This window comes from Rana temporaria, chromosome 5 (genome assembly GCF_905171775.1).
Source record: "Rana temporaria chromosome 5, aRanTem1.1, whole genome shotgun sequence".
Taxonomy (NCBI): domain Eukaryota; kingdom Metazoa; phylum Chordata; class Amphibia; order Anura; family Ranidae; genus Rana; species Rana temporaria.
The window spans coordinates 92926469-92950266 of record NC_053493.1 but is presented as its reverse complement, the minus strand read 5'-3'; the positions used below and the strand labels follow the sequence as shown (position 1 = coordinate 92950266).

The window sequence follows — 23798 nt, the reverse complement described above, 5'->3', positions numbered from 1 at the left end:
ACAGAGCCGGCACGCTTCTTTCCGCCCACCTTCGCATGTGAGCGACCTCGGACGCTGCTGCCGAGCTCCGAGTTCCCCCCTGATGGTTGACATAAGCCACCGCCGTGGCTTTGTCCGACTGAATCCTGATTGGGTGACCTTGCAAACTCGACCAAGAGGAGAGGCATAGCCTGCTCGCCCGAAGTTCCAGGACATTGATTGGCAGATGGGATTCCTATAGAATCCAGCGACCCTGGACCGACTGGACCCCCAGATGCCCCTCCCCCCCAACCCGCGAGGCTGGCGTCCGTCGTAATCACCGGCCACTGGAAGGGAAGAAACGACTTCCGGGACCGAAGAGCCGGGGATCTCAGCCACCAATTCAGAGAGACTGACTAGGTGACTTACCTGAATCTGGCGATCCAGAGATAATGGAGATTTGTTTCACTTGGACAGGATCTCCCTCTGCAATACACGAGTGTTGAAAATACGGTACCGCCTCAAAAAGGAGGCTACCGTAACGCCCAGGATTTGCATGTAAAAATGGAGGGACGACCATTTGCCAACACCGTCGCTGTAGACTGAAGAGTCTCCAATTTGTCCAGGGGAAGAAATACTTTCGCTTCCGAGGAGTCCAGAATCAACCCTAGGTACTCAAAACGCTGAGACGGTACCAGTACCGACTTCTAAATGTTTAACACCCACCCAAAATCTTGGAGGGTCTGGCTGGCTATAGACACAACATCCTCTAATTCTGAGCCAGAAGTTGATCAGAAGAAGATCGTCTAAATAGCCCACGATAGCAATGCCTCGCTGTCTAAGCAAAGCTAGAATCGGTATGCGCACCTTGGTGAAAACTCTTGGTGCCGACGCTAGGCCAAAGGGAAGGGCCACAAACTGATAGTGGTCTTCCCCCCATCGCAAAGCGCAGAAACATCTGGTGACTTGCGCAAATTGGGACACGTAAGTATGCATCCTTGATAGGGTTGTCCCGATACCGATACTAGTATCGGTATCGGGACCGATACAGAGCATTTGCGCGAGTACTCGTACTCGCGCAAATGCTCCCGATGCTTCCCCGATACTTTTTTTTTTATGTAGAGTGGCTGGAGAGGAGTCAGTGTCTGGGGAAGGCAGGAGAGGGCGGGGGGAGTGCAGGCGGAGTTTTGCTGTAGAGGGGGCGGGCAGCACACGCTGGGGGGGGTGTTGGGCCGGTGCGACTGAAGAGGACAGCGTGGAGACAGCGGGCGGCATGGCGGTGACACGGAGGCAGTGACACACAGGCTGAAGCCTGGCTTTCCGGAGGGGGGGGGGGGTCCGTCGTCACAGCCGCGCTGGACTGACGGGGGGGGGGGGTTTCCGTTGTCACACCCGGGACCCAGCCGCTGCCTCTGACAAATCTCGGCTGTGACAGTCTCACAGCCGAGCATACCGCAGCTGCCTTCCCCTCCTCTGTGTATACTACAAGTGCTGTGCACGGCGCACAGCACTTGTAGTATACACAGATGAGGGGGAGGTGACAGACAGATTTGTCAGAGCAGCGGCTGGGTCCCGGGTGTGACGACGGACCCCCCCCCCCCCCCCCCCCCGAGTCAGTCCAGCGCGGCTGTGATCTCCTACCCTAAAGAAGCTGTACCTCTCCCCTGTCATCTAATACGTTTAGGTTTTCCCTCTGGGATCTTCACTAGCTACCAAGGCAGCCGCAGTTGGTCGGAGGTGTGGCTGACTCCTCCCACAGACTCCTTTACTCAGGTTGATCTGGCAGCTGAAGAAGGGAAAAGGGGATGAGTGCACACAGCAGCCCAGAAGTCTTCATCACCATCCCTAGCTATATCACCCTAACCTTCCACTATACTGCTTTAACCAACCACTATATTGCCCCATTCTGCCACTATACTGCCACTATACTGCTTTAAACTGCCACTATATTTCCCCAGACTGCCACTATCCAAACCTGCCACTATATTGCCCCAGCCTGCCACTATACTGCCCTAGCCTGCCCTAACCTGCCACTATACTGCCCTAGCCTGCCACTATACTGCCCTAGCCTGCCACTATACTGCCCTAGCCCGCCACTATACTGCCCTAGCCTGCCACTATACTGCCTTAGCCAGCCACCAAACTGCTGTAGCCAACCACTATACTGCACTAGCCTGCCAATATGTGACTGTCACAAAGCCGAGCAGACCGCAGCTGCCTCCCCCTCCTCTGTGTATACTACAAGTGCTGTGCACGGCGAACAGCACTTGTAGTTTACACAGAGGAGGGGGAGGCGGCTGCGGTCTGCTCGGCTGTGTGACTGTGAGACAGTCACAGCCGAGATTTGTCAGAGCCACGGCTGGGTCCCAGGTGTGACGGGCCCCCCCCCGCAAAGCCAGGCTTCAGCCTGTGTGTCACTGCTTCCCTGTCACCGCCATGCCACCTGCTGGTCATCTGAGCAGCCGAGGTGCACAACATTATGGGTCTGAAGTGGGGGGGGATCTGTATTGTAGGAGGGGGGGTGTCTTTATTGTAGGGGTGGTGTCTATTGTAGGGGGGGGGGTCTGTATTGTAAGGGAGGGTCTATATTGTAAGGAGGAGGTCTGTTTTGTAGGGGGAGGGGGGGGGTCTGCACTGTAGGGGGAGGGGTCTGTGTAACATGTCAGCAGCTGAACGTCCCTACACTCATGTTGGTACACCCTGCACTCCGCTGCAGTAAGCAGCAGCAGACATCTTGTCTATATAGGCTGGGTGTAACAAGATGTATGCTGCTGCTTGCTGCAGCGGAGTGCAGGATGTACCAAGATAGGCGTTGCAGCATTTTTTTTTTTTTTTTATATAAATTCAGTGTAATTTTTCGCAGTATTTCAGTGCCAGCTACCTGTCAGTGCAATCAGTGCCCACAAGTGCCACCTATCAGTGCAATTAGTGCCATCTCTCAGTGCCCACAAGTGCCACCTATCAGTGCCAGCCACCTATTAGTGCCTATCAGTGCCAGCCACCTGTCAGTGCCACGTATCAGTCCCCATCTGTCAAACTGCCACATGACATTGAAAAAAAAAAGTATCGGTATCGGCGAGTACTTGGAAAAAAGTATCGGTACTTGTACTCGGTCTTAAAAAAGTGGTATCGGGACAACCCTAGTCCTTGATGTTCAAGGACGCCAGAAAGTCCCCCGGATGGAGCGCAGCTACCACCGAGCGTATGGATTCCATGCGGAACTTCCTCACTCCCATGAAGGCATTCAGGGATTTGAAGTCAAAGATTGGACGGACCCTGTTCATCAGGACCACAAACAGATTCGAATAAAATCCCTGAAACCTCTCCTCCTGCGGAACGGGCAAAAATTACCCCGCAACTTAGCAAGTTTTGTGTCATGGACATGCAATAATGTCTCCTCATGTGTCCATTAGAGCCCTGACTCTCTTCTGGCTGTCTTTTTATCATCTCTCCTCCCTGTATGGCCCCACCCCAGGCCATCCCAGGAAGTCTTAACTGTTGCACTGCAGGTCTGCTTTGCTGTTCAACTTTGTTTGCTTGTGTACCTGTCTGCCGTGTGCTACGTTTACCTTCCTGTGTACCGAATTTGATTCACCTCTGAACATTCCTGTTTGCCTGTGACCCTGACCTTTGGCCTGTTCCTTGGTTACCCTCGTCTGCCTGTTGCCCCGACCTCGGCTTGCCCATCACTATCCTTTCTGTCCTCAGTGGCTGCTTCCCCTCTCTCCCTACGGAGCGTGACCTGGGGGACCTCAGGGGCCACGACCTGGGTTCAGTTGCAGCGAAGGCCATCCTCGCCACTAGAGGCTCTGGTGAACACCTGCTGGACCTTAGACTCAGCACCCTGGGGAATCTTGGGCTCACGTTTCCTGTCCATCTGCAGCAGTTGGCTATTAGGTTCACTACCTTGCGGTGCACCCCTGTCTCCAAACGGGGTGCATTTGTCACCTGGCCACAGGTGACCTGACAGTTTGAACAGCCATGAACCCGGCCGACGAGCCGCTCTCTGCAGACAATCCATTACAGGGCATTGTTCGCAGACTCGAGATGCATGAAGCTAATCAGACTCCGGTGATGCGATTCCTACAGGATCTGGCTTCCCGCTTTAAACAGCTTCAGACCTCGTTGGGAACCCCGAATCCGCAACCCCAAGTTCAACCAGTGGCTGCACCAGTCGCAGAGTCGCATTGACTGAAACTACCACCTCCAATCGGTTTTTCTTGAGACTCCAAGGCCTGCAGGGGGTTTCTTAGCCAATGCACCATCCATTTATGCCAGACGTAAGCCTAACGTAAACGGCGTAGCGGGCGCAAGTACGTTCGTGAATCGGCGTATCTATACAATTTACATATTCGACGCGGAAATCTACGGAAGCGCCCCTTGCGGCCAGCGTAAATATGCACCCAAGATACGACGGCGTAGGAGACTTACGCCGCTCGTATCTTGGCCAAATTTATGCGTAACTGATTCTAAGAATCAGGCGCATAGATCCGACGGTTCACATTCGGACTTACGACGGCGTACGTCCTTTGTGTGTATATGTTAATAGCCAGATTCTCACACACACACACATTAATATTAATATATATATATATATATATATATATATATATATATATATATATATATATATATATATATATATATATATATATATACATATATACATATATATACACACACACACATACATACATACATACACACAGTGGGGCAAAAAAGTATTTAGTCAGCCACCAATTGTGCAAGTTCTTAAAAAGATGAGAGGCCTGTAATTGTCATCATAGGTATACCTCAACTATGAGAGACAAAATGTGGAAACAAATCCAGACAATCACATTGTCTGATTTGGCAAGCATTTATTTGCAAATTATGGTGGAAAATAGGATTTTTGTACTCACCGTAAAATCCATTTCTCTGCGTTCATAGACGGACACAGCCTTCTTTGACCTTAGGGTTATGCTTCTTCCTACCAGGAGATTTAGGCAGAATTCTACAGCACTTAAGGTGTTAAAAACTTTTCCTTCATGCGGCTCCTCCCAGGGGGCGTGGCTCCCCCAGGCATAACCCACACCCTGCTCTAGCAGCCTCAGTTCGTAACAAGCAGTACAAACAAAGGAGGGGTGGGTGCTGTGTCCGTCTATGAACGCAGAGAAATGGATTTTACGGTGAGTACAAAAATCCTATTTTCTCTTTCGTTCATAGACGGACACAGCCTTCTTTGACCTTAGGGACGTCCCCAAGCGGTGTCAATTTTTTTTTCGAGGGGTGGGAAAAACAACACAGCAAAAAACAAGTTACACCCCAAATAAAACCGGAGTTACTCAACGGAGAAACTCCAACCTTAAACTGCCGCCTGTAACACCCTGCGGCCGAAGGAGGCATCAGAAGATGCACTCACATCCACCTTATAAAAACTTTGAAAAAGTGTGGACCGACGACCAGGTCGCCGCCTTACACACCTGTAACACAGAGGCTTGATGTCGAAAAGCCCAAGAGGCCCCGATCGCCCAGGTCGAATGCGCCGTGACCCGAAAAGGAGGCGCCCGCCCCTTCAGGGCATAGGCCTGAAGCACAACCTGTCGGATCCACCTGGAAATGGTGGCCGACGAGACTGCCAGGCCCTTACTGGGACCAGACACTGACACGAACAGTGAGTCCGACTTCCGGAACGGAGCCGTCGCCGACAAGTAAACTCGAAGGGCCCGAACCACATCCAGAGAATGTAAAGTGGCCTCCTTGGGGTTCTTCGGCTGAGGACATGAGGATAGAACAATGTCCTTGTTAATGTGAAAGGCCAAAACGACCTTCAGAAGAAAAGAGGGCTGCGGGCGCAGCACCGCCTTATCCTGATGGATGACCAAGTAGGGGGCCTTGCAGGACAAGGCCGCCAGTTCAGACACCCGTCTGATAGAGGTAATAGCTACCAGAAAGACCACCTTCTGCGACAGAGTCAGCAAAGGGATCTCCGGAATGTCCTCAAAGGGGGCACGCTGAAGCGCCGAGAGGACCAAGAAACTATCTTGAACCCCGAGGCAACCACCTCGCAAACCCAACGGTTGGATAGAAGAGACTTCCACCGATCCGCAAAGTCGTCCCCCCACCCGAGACCCGGGCGGGGGCCGACCTTCATGCGGAAACAGGCTTGTCCGCAGGCTTGTTAAGCTTGCGGAACCAGGTGCGCTTCTGCCCTGCAGCGGGGGCATTAGCACCTTGCGGACCCTTTCCCGCTGTGCTGGGTGCACGGAAAAAACGCTTAGGGGTAGTAAAAGTAGGGCCTTGCTTGCGGCGAGGTTCCTTACCCTTCCCAGACTGTGGGAGCAATGTGCTCTTACCACCCGTGGCATCCTTTATGATGTCATCCAGGGACGCCCCAAAAAGACGTTCGCCCTTAAAGGGCAAATCCACCAAAGCCTTTTTAGAGGACTGGTCAGCCGACCAGCATTTCAGCCACACAAGGCGGCGCAGAACCACTGCGTAGACGGAAGCCCTGGAAAGCAAAGGTATCGCATCCATGGCCGCCTCGCAGAGAAATTTTTGACCCTGAACCAAATTGTTCAGCCAGGTCCCTAGAGGACTCGAAAGCGCCCTGGTCTTCCAGCTCCTGCAGTAGGAGCTTCGCCCTTTCAGTCAGGGTCTGAGCCACCAGGGTTCCGGCCAGAGCCGGCCTCACCGCCGAACCCACTACCGTGAATAGGGAGCGGGCCACAGCCTCCACTCTATCAGCAGGGTCCTTGAAAGCAGGAGCCCCTTCCACAGGCAACGTAGTAGCCTTGCTCAGTCTGGACACGGGAGGGTCCACTGACGGAGGCGAGACACACTTTTTCAAGAAGTCCCCCTCAAGGGGGTAACGGGTTGCAAAGTTTTTAGGAACAGTAAAAACTTTTTGCGGTGTATCCCATTCCTTGTATAACATATTGTCCAAATAAGGAACACAAGGGAACACTTTGGCGGTACGTGGCGATTTGCGGAACCTAAAAGGGACCGACACTGCTGGTGTCTCCGCCACATCTTCCAATCTTAGAGTCTCACGCACCGCAGAAATAAGAGCTCCAACAAATTCCTTGTCAGCCGACTCCGCAGCAGAGTCATCCTCGCTGTCCATGTGGGTTAAGCCCGCATCCTCAGACCCAACAGAACCAGCAATAGCATAATCAGGGCCTGTGTCAGAGATATCCCCAGAAGCAGGCTCAGGGAGGGGGCGCTTTTTACCCCCCATCCGGGCACTAGCTGCTTCAAACCTGGTGAGAAAGGACTCCAGGACAGCCGACATTGCCTCAACAGATGTGGCAGGGATAGGGGCGTTGCGGCTTAACTCAGGCATTGTTAGGAATGAGGGGCCTGATTCAGGCTCCATAGTGCCAGCGCCGTGTCACCCCCACTGCCAAAGCAGGAAAAAAAAAAACACAGGTCACCTCCTGCCCGCTAGAACAGTATGGGGGGCCCCTGGGACTCACCATCCTCCCGGTACAGTGCGGTCTGTGAAGGACTAGTAGTGCTGAGAGAAAAGCTGTGCAGCGCTGCGTCTGTCTCAGATGGATTTGCGGTCTTTTTTCACCGCCGAAACCGTCACAAGAGGCCAAGCAAAAAGGCAAAATGTCCGCCGAAAGCTGAAAAAACAGCACAGGACCACAAGAAAATAGCAGCCGAGCTATATAAAGCGTGGCTCCGGCAAAATGGCCGCCGTGACGCAGATTTAAAGACAGTGTACAACAAACTGTCACACAAAAAAAAAAAAAGATTTTTAATAACAGCTTACCTGTAAAATCTTTTTCTTGGAGTACATCACGGGACACAGAGCGGCATTCATTACTATATGGGTTATATGGAGTACCTTCAGGTGATGGACACTGGCAATCTCAAACAGGAAATGCCCCTCCCTATATAACCCCCTCCCATAGGAGGAGTACCTCAGTTTTGTAGCAAGCAGTATGCCTCCCAAAATGGTCCCCAAAAGAGGGGTGGGAGCTCTGTGTCCCGTGATGTACTCCAAGAAAAAGATTTTACAGGTAAGCTGTTATTAAAAATCTCTTTTTCTTTATCGTTACATTACGGGACACAGAGCGGCATTCATTACTATAAGGGATGTCCCAAAGCAATGCTTACAATGAGGGGAGGGAGAACATCTCCAAGACAAAAGGATTTAATTTAGAGATATACTCAAATCATAATAAATCCAACTTAGTTGAGAAAAATAATCTTAAATTTTAAATTTAACTCAAAAAAGAGGAGCCCCCGGAATCCGAGGGTCTCAAACTGCAGCCTGCAGCACTGCCTGCCCAAAGGCTGTATCAGTATTCCTTCTTACGTCCAACTGGTAGAATCTTGTAAACGTGTGGACAGAAGACCAGGTTGCCGCCTTGCAAACTTGAGCCATAGAGATCTGGTGGTGTGCTGCCCAGGAGGCGCCCATGGCCCTAGTAGAATGAGCCCTTAATGATACTGGAGGAGGCAACCCTTTCAAGCCGTAGGCCTGAGTGATTAATTGCTTAATCCACCTAGAAATGGTGGACTTTGCAGCTGCCTGCCCCTTCTTGGGCCCATCCGGTAAAATGAACAGCACATCTGTTTTCCGGATCTTCTTTGTAGCTTTAAGATAGGCCTTCATGGCCCTGACAATATCCAAGGTATGCAGCAACCCTTCCTTTCTGGAAGTAGGTTTAGGGAAGAAGGATGGTAATACCAAATCCTGGTTCAAGTGAAAACTGGATATAACCTTCGGTAGGAAGGAAGGATGAGGGCGGAGAACGACCCTGTCCTTATGAAAAATAAGATATGGTTCCTTACAGGATAAGGCCGCCAGTTCCGATACTCTTCTTGCGGAAACTATGGCGACCAAAAATACTAACTTCCTCAAACGGTTGTTTCTGTAAACTTGACAGAACAAGATTTAAATCCCACGGACAAAGCGGGGATTTAACTGGAGGTTTAATACGTAAGACCCCTTGAAGGAAGGTCTTAACCAGCGAGTGGGTGGCCAGCGGCCGCTGAAACCACACTGACAGAGCCGAAATCTGTCCCTTGATTGTGCTTAATGCCAATCCTTTATCCACTCCTAGCTGGAGAAAACTTAATACTCTATCGATGGTAAACTTGCGAGAAAGCCATTGCTTGGACTCACACCAGCCTACATAGGCCTTCCAGACCCTGTAATAAATCACCCTAGAGACCGGTTTCCTGGCTCTGATTAGGGTAGAGATTACTCTCTGAGACAGACCTCTACCCCTGAGAATCAGGGATTCAGCTTCCAGGCCGTCAAATTTAGATGCCGTAAGGCAGGGTGGAGGATCGGACCTTGCGATAGCAGGTCTGGCCGTAGAGGAAGAGTCCAAGGGTCTCCCACTACCATCCTTAAGATTAGTGAGTACCATGCCCTTCTGGGCCATGCTGGAGCTACCAGGATGACTGGTATGTGCTCCACCCGGATCCTGCGCAGCAGGCGGGGTAGTAACTGGAGCGGGGGAAACGCATAAAGAAGTTTGAACTGATGCCAAGGGCAAACCAACGCATCGGTTCCGCAGGCCATCGGATCCCTTGAGCGGGACATGAACCTGTCTAGCTTCTTGTTGAGTCTCGATGCCATGATATCCACGTCCGGCACTCCCCATCTTTGGCAGAGTGCTTGAAAGATTTGTGGATGCAGAGACCATTCACCCGGCAATAGAGTCTGGCGGCTTAAGAAGTCCGCCTGAAAGTTGTCCACTCCTGGAATGAATATTGCCGATATGCAGGGCACATGAGCCTCTGCCCATAGGAGAATCAAGCTCACCTCTCTCTGAGCGGCTTGACTCCTGGTTCCCCCTTGGTGATTTATGTATGCCACGGCCGTGGCATTGTCTGATTGAATTCTCACCGGGAACCCCTGCAATCTTGACGTCCAAGCCCTGAGGGCTAGTCGAGCAGCTCTGAGCTCCAAGATGTTGATGGGCAACTGCTTCTCTGGCTTTGCCCAAGTACCTTGGCGAGTGCAACCATCCAAAATTGCTCCCCAGCCCGTCAGGCTGGCGTCTGTGGTCACTATCTTCCAAGCCACTGGGCTGAAAGACTTCCCCTTCAGTAGATTCTGAGGGTCTAACCACCAACACAGACTTTGTCGGACTCTTGATGAGAGCGGCAACGGGATATCCAAGGCCTGTGGCCTTCTGCTCCATGCTGACAGGATGGCTGCCTGCAGGATGCGAGTGTGGCTCTGGGCGTATGGTACCGCCTCGAATGTGGCCACCATCTTGCCTAGTAACCTCATACATAGGCGAATAGTCGGTTCCTTCTTGCTTAGAACCAGTAGGATTAATTCCTTGATGGCTTTGACCTTCCTCAGAGGTAGAAACACTCTTTGTTGTTCTGTGTCTAATCTCATGCCGAGATATTCCAACTGCCTTGTGGGCAGGAAAGCTGACTTTTCTCGATTTAGGACCCAGCCGAACTTCTCGAGGTATTGGACCGTGAGGGCCACTGCTCGCTCCAAGCCGGGAGACGAGTGATCTATGACTAGGAGGTCGTCCAGGTATGCTAGGATCGTGACCCCTTGGATCCTTAGCTTGGCTAGGATTGGAGCTAGGACCTTCGTGAACACCCGGGGGGCCGTAGCCAACCCTAAGGGAAGCGCCACGAATTGGAAATGACGTGAAGCCACCATGAAGCGTAGATATCTTTGATGTGGCTGATAAATTGGAACATGAAGGTAGGCATCCTTTATGTCTATGGACGCCATGAAGTCGTCCTTTTGGAGTGTGGCAGCTGCTGACCGCACGGATTCCATCCGAAATGAGCGGACTTTTAGGTATGCGTTTACCATCTTTAGGTCCAAAATTGGCCTGACATCTCCATTGGACTTTGGGATGATGAATAGGTTGGAGTAGAAACCCAGCCCCTGTTCCAGGACTGGTACCTCTACTATTACTTCCTGGGAAAGTAGATGATTTAATGCCGACATTAATGCGGCTCCCTTCTCCGGATCGTTTGGAATCCTCGATGTCTGAAAATGAGGAGGAGGAAACTTTAGGAAATCTAATTTGTAGCCCGTGGCCACGGAAGACCGTACCCACTCGTCGGGAATGCTGGCTTCCCAGACCTCTGAAAAGAGTCGCAGCCTTCCCCCCACCTTCGTGGGTGGGGGCGCCCCTTCATAAGGTCGGCTTGGGGGCTGGTTTTGTTGGTTTGCGAAACCACTGCTTTCTGCCTCTAGCCGCCTGTCCTTGTGACTTGCTGTTGAAGCCGAAGTTTGCTTTCGCAGGAGGCCGTCGATACTGTTTGGCATTAGAGGGCCCCTGCCCAGGGGAGTACTGTCGTTTAAACGCAGGCCCCTGAAACTTCTTCTTAGTTGGCAAGAGAGTACTTTTGCCGTTTGAAATGGTCTGAATGTATTTATCTAGGTCTTCTCCGAAGAGTCGTCCTCCATGGAAGGGGAACCCTACCAGGAGTTTCTTGCATGGGGGCTCGGCCTCCCAGCTTTTTAACCATAAGAGTCTTCTCATATGGATAAGGGATAACGATAAACGTGACGCTTGCTGGATAGAATCCTTAATTGCGTCTACCGTAAAACATATGGCTTTAGGGACATCCGAAAATTCTTCTGCCTGCTGGGCAGGAATAAGTTTAAGCATCTGCTTAACTTGATCCGATAATGCTTGAGCAACCCCAATCGCAGCCACAGCTGGCTGTACTACTGCCCCTGCAGTAGTGAAGGAGTTCTTAAGTAGTGCTTCCAAGCGTTTATCAACTGGATCCTTGAATACCTGTATGTTTTCTACAGGGCATGTTAATGATTTGTTAATACATGAGATGGCTGCGTCCACTGCAGGAGTAGCCCATTTCTTGGAAAATTTATCTTCCATAGGATATAGGGCAGAGAATCTTTTAGGTGGTAAGAAGATTTTATCTGGTTTGTTCCAATCTTGGAACAAAACTCCCTCTAGTAGAGGGTGGATCGGAAACACTGCATTGCTTTGAGGCGCCCTCAGTGAGCCCAAAGCTGAAACCGTCGATACCTGGAGATCTGGTACTGGCAAGTTGAATGCATTATGGACCAAGTCCGTTAAGGCTTGAATCCACCAGCTCTCCCCTTGGGAGACTGCTCCAGACTCCTCTGTATCCGGATCTTCGACCCCTGAACCTACTTGGTCCTTGTCCAAGAGGTCGTCCAATTCCCCTGAGGAAAGGACCTCCTCTTCTGAGGGTCCGCGCTCGGGCGACGGAGATCTAATCCGTTTACTTTCCCATTCTTTTCTCCATCTCCTTTAAAGAGGTGAGTAATACCTCGTCCGTGACTATCTTAGGGTTGGACTGACCCGCGCCAGCTCCAGCCCCAGATCCCGATGGCCCCAAGGCTCCCTGTGGGGAAAGCAGCGGCATAACTTTGTCCGAGACCTCAGACTCTCTGGGGGAATCCCCACCTCTTGTACCCTCTGACCCGGATGCCATGGTACAATACCGAGGTACACCTGCTAGCTTATTGGTACTTGGAACTATAAATAGTTAATTGCCCAAACACCTGTTTGGGGGCTAAAAAATGCTTCCTCTCCCCTAGATGACTTTTTTTTTTTTTCAATCTTTTTTTTTTTTTTTTTTTTTTTTGTTTCAAATCCAGGAAAGAAAAAGCATTCTGTCCCCCTGAGTAGTATTGCAAAGAAAAACTATGAGATGGAAAAGAAACAGCCTATTTCTAGGCTTGAAAACAGTCTTCTGAAGACTGCAATATCCTTTCTGGCCACTGTGTGTCCTCGGCGCCCCGTGCTGCCGCTCTGGTCTTTCCTCCCCAGTTCCAATGTATCGAATGAGCTGTTTGGAACGAAAAAGGAAGGGCCGCCCCTTCCTTAAGCCACTGACCCGCCCTTCCCCCCCTCAGCTAAACGGCGCGAATTGCGCCTATAACACGTGAACGCGCGCGCCCGCCGATAGGGGGGGTTTGGGGGGAAGGGAGCCCTCTCTGCTCCAGCTGGAACCACGAGGAGGTCAGCGTCTTGCCTGCTTTGCAGGCTCAGAGGAGGAAGACTGATGGAGCATCGCCTGGAGGCTTGCAGGTAAGCACAGCTCTCTGACACACACATACACATTGTATCACACAGGCCCCACTCAATGCTTTTCCAACACTACAAGGGAGGTCACTTCTTATGGGGAATAATACACATAGAGCCATCCTATCATTAAGATATGTGACTAGTTTGCCAGATGCAGCGCATAACTTTAGGCATGTCCCCTGTGACCCCCCAGAAAAAACCTGCTAAGAACCAAGTTCCGCAAGTTTTCCCCTCACTTACCTGCTCCATGCCGCAGGACTTTGCCAAGCAAGAGGCCCAATCTTCCCCCATCTCCGTGGGGATGTCTAGACCTTCAGGCCCTGGGTTCCTATGAAGGATCCACTGTCCTGGGCCCATATAGCACCCTGGCAACAGAAAACATTAGGCCCCCAAAGGTTTCTAAGTTCTGGGCCCAGGGTCCAGCTCTCTAAAAAGAAAAGCATTATGGGCTATACCCCAAGGGTTTGGGGCCCGGTTACTGACCACTTTAGCGCTGAGGCCTTTGGACAGAACCGGTTAGCTCACCTAATCCCAAGGATGCGGAGGCAAGCTAAACCATGACCAACACCTAAGACACTGGCGTAAAAACTGAGGTACTCCTCCTATGGGAGGGGGTTATATAGGGAGGGGCATTTCCTGTTTGAGATTGCCAGTGTCCATCACCTGAAGGTACTCCATATAACCCATATAGTAATGAATGCCGCTCTGTGTCCCGTGATGCAACGATAAAGAAAAATCACCACACAGCACACTGTAAAAAGCCCAGAAGTGAACACCACAGTCCCCTGCAGTGACACACACAGCCCCTGCTACACCACGGGTCCAGTGACATGAACCCCCCCCCCCCCCCCCCCCCGCACAGCCGTCACCCAAAAAGGGAAGGAGGGAGAGGAATAAGGGAGAGAGGAAAGCAGGGAAAAACCCTCAGTCGACCTCCCAAGGGAAACATTCCAGCCAGACCACTTACCTGAATAAGAGGCCACTACTTACCCGTCCTGCGACTACCCGGCTGGAGGTATCCCAGACAGAACCAACGTCCGTGAACGGCATGGCTGTCGGCCAGACACACTGTGACAAAACCATAAAAGACCGGTCATATGTGCGCCCTAGAACCGAAGTTCCCCGGCCGCCCCTGGAGCAACGGGGCCTGTCGTGGACGTCCCAAAGCTGAGCTAAGGGCCGGTACACGCTCGAAGGCCGAACATGGGGGGACTACAAGGGTCGAGGACCCAGCCTGTCACCCAGTCGGCTGTTGATAGAAGAATCGCAGGATTCAAAAATGCAGGGACAAAACAATTAAAGCGAGAAAAATCGCAAGAAAAAAACCTGACTCTCCTGTCGTTAGGCAGAAAAAAACTGAGGCTGCTAGAGCAGGGTGTGGGTTATGCCTGGGGGAGCCACGCCCCCTGGGAGGAGCGGCATGAAGGAAAGGTTTTTAACACCTTAAGTGCTGTAGAATTCTGCCTAAATCTCCTGGTAGGAAGAAGCATAACCCTAAGGTCAAAGAAGGCTGTGTCCGTCTATGAACGAAAGCGAAAATAAGTATTTGGTCACCTACAAACAAGCAAGATTTCTGGCTCTCACAGACCTGTATATTCAAGAGGCTCCTCTGTCCTCCACTCATTACCTGTATTAATGGGACCTGTTTGAACTTATCAGTATAAAAGACACCTGTCCACCACCTCAGTCACACTCCAAACTCCACTATGGCGAAGACCAAAGAGCTGTCGAAGGACACCAGAAACAAAATTTTAGACCTGCAACAGGCTGGGAAGACTGAATCTGCGATAGGCAAGAACCTTGGTGTGAAGAAATCAACTGTGGGAGCAATAATTAGAAAATGGAAGACATACAAGACCACTGAACATCTCCCTCGATCTGGGGCTCCACGCAAGACCTCACACGGTGGGGTCAAAATGATCATAAGAACGGTGAGCAAAAATCCCAGAACCACATGGGGGGACCAAGTGAATGACCTGCAGAGATCTTGGACTATCGTAACAAAGGCTACCATCAGTAACACACTATGCCGCCAGGGACTCAGATCCTGCAGTGCCCGACGTGTCCACCTGCTTAAGCCAGTGCATGTCCCGGCCCGTCTGGGGTTTGCAAGAGCATTTGGATGATCCAGAGGATTGGGAGAATGTCATATGGTCACATGAAACCAAAGTAGAACTGGTTGGTAGAAACACAACTCGTCGTGTTTGGAGGAGAGAAAATGCTGAGTTGCAACCAAAGAACACCATACCTACTGTGAAGCATGGGTGTGGCAACATCATGCTTTGGGGCTGTTTCTCTGCAAAGGGAACAGGACGACTAATCCGCGTAAATAAAAGAATGAATGGGGCCCTTTATTGTGAGATTTTAAGTGCAAACCTCCTCCAATCAGCAAGGGCATTGAAGATGAAACGTGGCTGGGTCTTTCAGCATGACAATGATCCCAAACACATCGCTTGGGCAATGAAGGAGTGGCTTCGTAAGAAGCATTTCAAGGTCCTGGAGTGGCCTAGCCAGTCTTCAGATCTCAACCCCATAGAAAACCTTTGGAAGGAGCTGAAAGTCCGTATTGCCCAGCGACAGACCCAAAACATCACTGCTCTAGAGGAGATCTGCATGGAGGAATGGGCAAACATACCAGCAACAGTGTGACAACCTTGTGAAGACTTACAGAAAAAGTTTGACCTCTGTCATTGCCAACAAAGAATATATAACAAAGTATTGAGAGGAACTTTTGATATTGGCCAAATACTTATTTTCCCACCATAATTTGCAAATAAATTCTTTCCAAATCAGACAATGTGATTGTCTGGATTTTTTTCCACATTTTGTCTCTCATAGTTGAAGTATACCTATGATGACAATTACAGGCCTCTCATCTTTTTAAGTGGGAGAACTTGCACAATTGGTTGACTAAATTATTTTTTGCCCCACTATATATCCTGTTTTCATCCGTAAACAGATGGATGAAAAAGCAGACATACAATCTGCAGATGTGAAAGGGGCCAAAGGCATTCTTCAAACACTAGCAGTATCATTTACTACTCCAAATCCCCCCACCACCACCATGCAGTGGATTTCTTTGAAAGGGGCTATGAAAGGTGGTTAGCAAGCATTCAGGAGGCAATACTGCAGAATAAAAATTTTACACTCTGGGACAGTGCCACAAGGTTTTCAATAAAAGTTTTTTTCTTACCTGTTCATCATTAACCACTTGCTGCAACTTGCATCTATACCAGCACTTGTCTGCTGAGAACATTCCACCATAAACCTATAAATAAAATACAATCTGTCAGTATATTCATTCTCCATTAACCTGCAAAATCATTACTTATGCATCATAATTAAAGTGTTTGTCAAGTCAGTGAGGACAATTACTGGCATACCTCTTATTAACCACTTCCCGACCTCCTCATGTACATTTACGTCGACAGAATGACACGGACAGGCACAATCACGAACCTGTACGTCCTCTGCTAGACGTGGGTGGGGGGTCCGATCGGGAACCCCCCCCCCCCCCCCCGCCCGGTACATGTGGAGGTCGGGTCCGCTCGGGGAGCGATCCGGGACGACGGCGCGGCTGTTTATAGCCGCTCCGTCGCGATCGCTCCCCGGAGCTGAAGAACGGGGAGAGCTGTGTGTAAACACGGCTTCCCCGTGCTTCACTGTGGCGGCGCATCGATCGGGTGATCCCCTTTATAGGGGAGACTCGATCGGTGACGTCATTCCTACAGCCACACCCCGCTACACTAGTAAACACATACACAGTGATCCCTAAATGTTACAGCGCCCCCTGTGTTTAACTCCCAAACTGCAACTGTCATTTTCACAATAAACAATGCAATTTAAATGCATTTTTTGCTGTGAAAATGACAATGGTCCCAAAAATGTGTCAAAATTGTCCGAAGTGTCCGCCATAATGCCACAGTCCCGAAAAAAATCGCTGATCGCCGCCATTACTAGTAAAAAAAAAATAAAAAAAAATAAAAATGCAAAAAAACTATCCCCTATTTTGTAAACGCTATAAATTTTGTGCAAACCAACCGATAAACGATTATTGCGATTTTTTTTAACCAAAAATAGGTAGAAGAATACGTATCGGCCTAAACTGAGGGAAAAAAAAATGTTTAGATATGTTTTTGGGGGATATTTATTACAGCAAAAAGTAAAAAATATTGCATTTTTTTCAAAATTGTCGCTCTATTTTTGTTTATAGCGCAAAAAATAAAAACCGCAGAGGTGATCAAATACCACCAAAAGAAAGCTCTATCTGTGGGGAAAAAAAGGACGCCAATTTTGTTTGGGAGCCACGTCGCACGACCGCGCAATTGTCTGTTAAAGCGACGCAGTCCCGAACTGTAAAGACCCCTTGGGTCTTTAGCCAGCATATTGGTCCGGGGCTTAAGTGGTTAAAAAGCTAATACACAAATCTTTTTTTTTTTTTTTTTTTTTTTAATTATGAAGCTAAATACCTAATGTAGTGTTCTTACGTGACTGCCTGTCGCTCAGCAGGAGTGGCTGAGATCCCCCTCTGACCTCAGTCAGGAGGTCACATGACTGTACAGGGGCGCTGTGAAATACGGCATCTAGCTTCATAATTAAAAAAAATATAAAAATATTCAAATATAAAAGGTTGCTATAACAGAGGGAATGCCAGAATTTGTGTTCAGTGACTTTGCAGCCACACGGAACAGCGGTGGGAGGGTGATTGGCTCTCACACGAGGAGCTGACAGGCAGGAAAAGGGGAGAGTAACCGACTCAACACAACAGAATAACTGAGGCATGTAAACTGACCATGGTATCATGGATCAGCAGTCATGATTATCGTTGAATATATATATGGCGTTTTGTACCGCGATTTGCGGCGACAAAACGCTGCGATTTTAACCCCCAGGTCCACATCTCCTATGCCGAACGCCGAAGCCGCCTGAAATAAAGGGTCCGGGACTTGTTTTGAGCTTCAGGCGTTCGGCGTGGAGATGTGAACCATCTCCATATAGGGCAATGGTATTTCTCCCCTCCAGCGTATCGGGCGTCGGGCGTAAATACGCCTAGGTGTGAATGGAGCCTTAGAGAGAAGTCGGGGGCTGTGTGCATGTCTGCAGGAGGCAGATGTCATTAATGATTGAGCAGCAAGACGCTGACAGGAGTAAGCGAGGTTTGAGCTTAGCTCTAGGAAACGGTTTGTTCTGAGGAACAGAATTTAGGCCTAAGCTAAAGGCCTGAAACAGCCGGATAGCAAGTATGACAGCCAGGAGGCTAAACAGTTGATTTGGCAAGATACAGGAATGGTGGAACCCCCTGCAAGGGCTGCTATTGTATTTGTGAACTTTTGTGTTTTTAAATAAAAGTGGGCTACCAGGCCCATAAAAACTCAGTTCTGGACTGGCATACTCACTGGAAAACGCACACATAGTATATATAGTACAGACCAAAAGTTTGGACACACCTTCTCATTCAAAGAGTTTTCTTTATTTTCATGACTATGGTATGCTGTGGTAGCCATGCTGGTTCAGTATGCCTTCAATTTTGAATAAATCCCCAACAGTGTCACCAGCAAAGCACCCCCACACCATCACACCTCCTCCATGCTTCACGGTGGGAACCAGGCATGTAGAGTCCATCCGTTCACCTTTTCTGCGTCGCACAAAGACACGGGGGTTGGAACCAAAGATCTCAAGTTTGGACTCATCAGACCAAAGCACAGATTTCCACTGGTCTAATGTCCATTCCTTGTGTTCTTTAGCCCAAACAAGTCTCTTCTGCTTGTTGCCTTTCTTTAGCAGTGGTTTCCTAGCAGATATTCTACCATGAAGGCCTGATTCACACAGTCTCCTCTTACCAGTTCTAGAGATGTGTCTGCTGCAAAAGGTGGCTACTTTGAAGAACCTAGAATATGAACTATATTTTCAGTTTCACACTTTTTTGTTATGTATAATTCCACATGTGTTAATTCATAGTTTTGAGATATTATATATATATATATATATATATATATATATATATATATATATATATATATATATATATATACACACACACACACACATATACATACATACATACATATACACACATATACACACACACACACACACAAAACTTGTCACATGACCACACCGCCTTATCACGGCCCACTTCCCCATCTGTGGCTTACATCACACACAGTAGGTGGGAGGGATTACATCACGGCCAGCTAGCGGTGGGTAGTACATGACGAGTGCATGGGCCAACATAACACAAACAGTAGAGGAAGTGATTTCCCCGTCTGTGAGCGTCCTTCCAGAACCAGCTGCAGTTTCGGAACCTCACAGCCAAAAATTAAAAATGGCGTTAGTACTCACCGGTAACCTCTTTTTCCGGTAGTCTTCCAGGACAGCCCTTGAGAGATGGAGTCTCCTCCCATCGACACAGGAAACACGTTACCAGCAGTTCAAAAGGCGGTCCCTCAGGTCCCTGGCCAGTCTTCCCCAAGAACCGAAGGATGCAACTGCAAAATATAACTACAACAGGTTAATACATTTAATGCATTACCTATAGATATAAAAGGGTGGGATCGTGCTGTCCTGGAAGACTACCGGAAAAGGAGTTACCGGTCAGTACTAACTCCATTTTTCCCTAGTCGTCTTCCAGGACAGCCCTTGAGAGGATCCCCAAGTACTCACCAGATTTAGGGTGGGACCACAGCTTGGAGGACTTTCCTCCCAAAGGCTTGATCCTGGCTGGACAGTAGATCCAGTCTGTAGTGATTTGTAAAGGTGGAAAAACTTGACCAGGTTGCCGCCTTACAAATCTGCTCCGGAGTGGCACCAGCTTTCTCTGCCCAGGATGTTGCAAGTGCCCTCGTGGAGTGAGCTTTAATACCCCCTGGAGTGTCTAATCCCACTATTCTATAACTCTCTAGAATAGCTAATCTAATCCACCTAGCTTACCAGAAAAAAGAACAAAAAGGGAATCTGTTAACCTGAAGGGGTTTGTTGATTCCAAGTATTCTAGAATGCATCTTCTTACATCAAGGAGATGAAATCGTCTCTCCCTGCTATTAGAAGCGTTCTGATAAAAAGAAGGTAAAATATCTTGGGACCTGTGAAAATTTGATGACATTTTTGGCAGGAACCCAGGGTCTGTTTTCAGAACAATTCTGTCTTCCAAAATTTGAAGGAAAGGTTCCCTGACTGAAAGTGCCTGAATTTCACTCACTCTGCGTGCTGTGGTAATTGCTAGAAGAAGCACTGTTTTCAAGGTGAGTAGTTTAATAGAGGCCTCCGAGATGGGCTCAAATGGAGCACCCAAAAAGGCTTTAAGAACGACCGCCAGGTCCCATGTGGGAGTTGTGTTTGTTTTGGCTGGCTTTTGCCTGGAAACGGCTTTGCAAAACCTAGAGATAAGCTGATCCTCTTGTAACCGCTTTTCAAGAAAAACACTTAAGGCTGCTATTTGGACCTTAATAGTACTGAGGGACAACCCTTTGTCTATACCATCCTGCAATGTTTTTAATACTCCTTTCCGATTCACCCTGCTCTGACAACCAGGAATTTAATTTCTTCCAGGTTTTTCCATAGATTGCCCTGGTGACTGGTTTTCTACTTTGTAACAGGGTTTTGATTACCTTTTCTGATAGGCCTTTCTGCCTCAGAATTTCTTCCTCAGTAACCACGCTGATAGTTTTAGCATGGGTATTTGAGGATGCAGGAGAGGTCCTTGTGACAGAAGGTCCTGTCTGTAGGGAAGTCTCAGTGGTGGTTGGTCTGTTAAATTTTGTATTGTCGTGAACCAAGGCCTCTTCGGCCAAAAAGGGGCCACCAAAATTAGAGATGTTTCTTCCACTAGAAATTTTGACAATACTCTTGGAATAAGATGTAATGGTGGAAACGCATAAACTAGATTGAAAGTCCACGGAACTTGTAGTGCATCTACTCCCCAAGGATGATCTTCTGGGTACAGAGAGCAAAAATTTTGAACTTTGGTATTCACCTTGGTTGCAAACAGGTCTATATCTGGGCACCGCCACTGACTCGTTATGATCCTGAAGGCTTCCTTGTGAAGAGACCATTCCTGATTCGACACTAAATGTCGGCTCAAAAAATCTGCAGTATTGTTCTGTTCTCCCCTCAGGTGAACTGCAGAGATGGACATTAGATGAACTTCTGCCCATTCGAAAAGTTGTCTTGCAACTGTCATTAAGCGAGAGCTCCTGGTACCTCCCTGCTTGTTGACGTAGGCTACTGCCGTCACATTGTCCGGACGGACTTGGAGATGGTGCCCTTGTATCTTGTCCTGAAAGGCAAGAAAAGCCTTCAAGATTGCCACTAGTTCTTTCCAATTGGAGGAAGACTTCCTTTCTTCTGGAGTCCACTTGCCTTGCACCCAAAGAGCATTGAGGTGAGCTCCCCAGCCCCAGTTGCTTGCATCTGTGGTCAGAATGTACCTGATAGGAGGGACCCAGAGAACCCTCTTGTTTAGGTTCCCTTTGTCCTTCCACCACCAAAGTGATCGTTTCACCCTGTTGGGGATTGTCACTAAATCCTCCAGATCCTTTGTTTTTATCTGTTCCAATAAAAAGCTTTGTAGGTTTCTTTGGTGGAACCTGGCCCATTGTACAGCTGGGATGGCTGATGTCATAAGCCCCAAGGCGGACATGACTTCTCTTATAGTACAATTGTGATTTGTTTGAAGTCGTCATCCGATGATGTATCTTGGATATCTTTTCTTTTGGCAGGATGATTTTCTGCTCTACTGACAGGATCCTGTAACCCAGGTACAAAATATCCTGTGTTGGAGTCGTCTTGGATTTTTCCAGGCCGATTATCAAACCTAGATTTCTTAGACTCCGTTGTGTTAGATCTATATCTTGACAGAGTTGCCTCTCTGAGGTGGCTGTGAGGAGCAAGTCGTCCAGGTATGGTATAATTGATACCGCCTGAAGTCTCAGAGGGACTAGTGCTTCCCCTAGGACTTTTGAAAATATCCTTGGAGAGGACGACAGCCCGAAGGGCAGAGCTCTGCATTAAAAATGATAGATTTTTGAGTCTATCTGGATCGCCATCCGAAGAAATTTCTGGCATTCCTTCTTTATTGGGATATGAAGGTAGGCGTCCCTTAAATCCAGGGTTGCCATGAATACTTCTTTCTGCAGAAGATTCTTTACCGAATAGATGGACTCCATCCGAAAATTTTTGTAACGGATGGAGAGGTTTAGAGGTCGCAGGTTCATAATTAGTCTGAACCTCCCTGAGGGTTTTTTGACTACAAAGATATGAGTGTAAAAACCCTCCCCCTGTTCGTGAATAGGGACTGGTGTCAATACTTCTTGATCCACCATGTCTCCTATTAGTAAAGGTAAGGCCTTGTGACTGGGTAACTTTGTCACTAGGAATTTGGACGGTGGCTCGCTGTGGAATTCCAGAGCATAACCTCTCCTGATGACATTGAGAACGAATTCGTTTAAGGTTACCTTTTTCCACTGGGGAAGAAAGTTTCCTAGTCTCCCCCCCCACCGGGACCTTGACGTCACTGTGGCTTGGGGTCTGGACCGGGGCGATTAAAAAGAATGCTTCCTCTCCCCCTGCCTTTTTGGCCTGCCCAATGTTTTTTGGGTTTGAAATCTTTTCCTGTTTTTTTCTGGCTCCTTGGGGGAACGAAAAAACTTTTTCTGAAAGAAATTTTTCTTTTTAGGGGGAAAGGACTTTTTCTTATCCGCCGTCCTTTCTAGGGCGGTATCCAATTCTGGACCAAAAATAAGATCTCCATTGAATGGAACACTGCATAACCTGGTTTTTGATGCTGTATCTCCAGCCCAGGTTTTTAACCATAAGGATCTTCGTGCTGACACAGAGAGGGCTGCAGATTTGGCTGAAAATGTAACCGCATCTGTAGCTGCATCTGAAATAAAACCTGTTGCTTTAAAAAGCATAGGAAAGGTTTTAAGAAGTTCCTCCCTAGGTGTACCAGCCTTAAGATGTTCTTCTAATTGGGATAGCCAAAACTCCAGATTTTTGGCCACACAAGAAGTAGCCATTGCAGGTTTTAATCCTGCCATTGAGGCATCCCAGGCCCTTTTTAGGACGATGTCAGTCTTCCTGTCCATTGGGTCCTTCAAATGCCCCATATCCTCGAAGGCCAGATCTGACTGCTTGGATACTTTAGATAGTGGGGCATCCAGTTTAGGAACCTTGTTCCAGACTGCCTCTGGGTTCTCGTCAAAGGGGAACCTCCTTTTAAGGGAAGTTGGAAAAAACATTTTTTTATCTGGCTCCGCCCACTCTTTGTGGACCATGTCAGACAGGACTTCATGGATGGGAAAAACCCTGGCTTTTTTCCTCCCTAAGGCAGCATACATTGTGTCATGTCTAGATAACTGAGATTCCTCCTCCTCAATATCTAGAGTACCATAGATGGCACCCAACAAATCATCTACTTCTTCAACAGATAGTTTGTATTTAGACACTCTTTTAGTTGCGACCTGATTTTCCTCCTGATCTGAATCTACCTCGGAGGTTTCAGCTCTATCTAACTCGGGGCTATGCTCCCTTTCCCCACGGGGCTCCCTGGAACTAGGCATAGTGGGACTTGAAGGTGAAACAGTATTAGAACCACTGGTGGCAGCAACTGTACTAACATTTGCAATCAAATCTCTAAGGGACTGAAAAGTAGATGCCATTTCCTCTTTGAAAGACCCCAGAAATTTAACTACTGGCGAATCTGCCTCAGACTTTAACAGTTTTGCAATACATTGTTTAAACAAAGATTTATCGTAGCCAGAGGACAACTTGCTACCACAGTTTGGACACTTTTTACGTCCAGATCTATCTTCCTTTGTGGCATCT

The 23798-nt window shown here is 48.7% G+C and overlaps 1 protein-coding gene across 5 annotated transcripts in view; it reads right to left on the bottom strand.

The window, feature by feature from the left end:
• STK31 (serine/threonine kinase 31) overlaps positions 1–23798 on the bottom strand; it is a 369252-nt gene that overhangs the window by 242277 nt on the left and 103177 nt on the right. For all 5 annotated transcript variants that reach the window (XM_040352870.1, XM_040352874.1, XM_040352872.1 and 2 more), the window contains one exon: positions 16168–16242. In XM_040352870.1, the coding sequence (XP_040208804.1) occupies positions 16168–16242 (75 nt within the window). The remainder of the gene's footprint in view (positions 1–16167; positions 16243–23798) is intronic.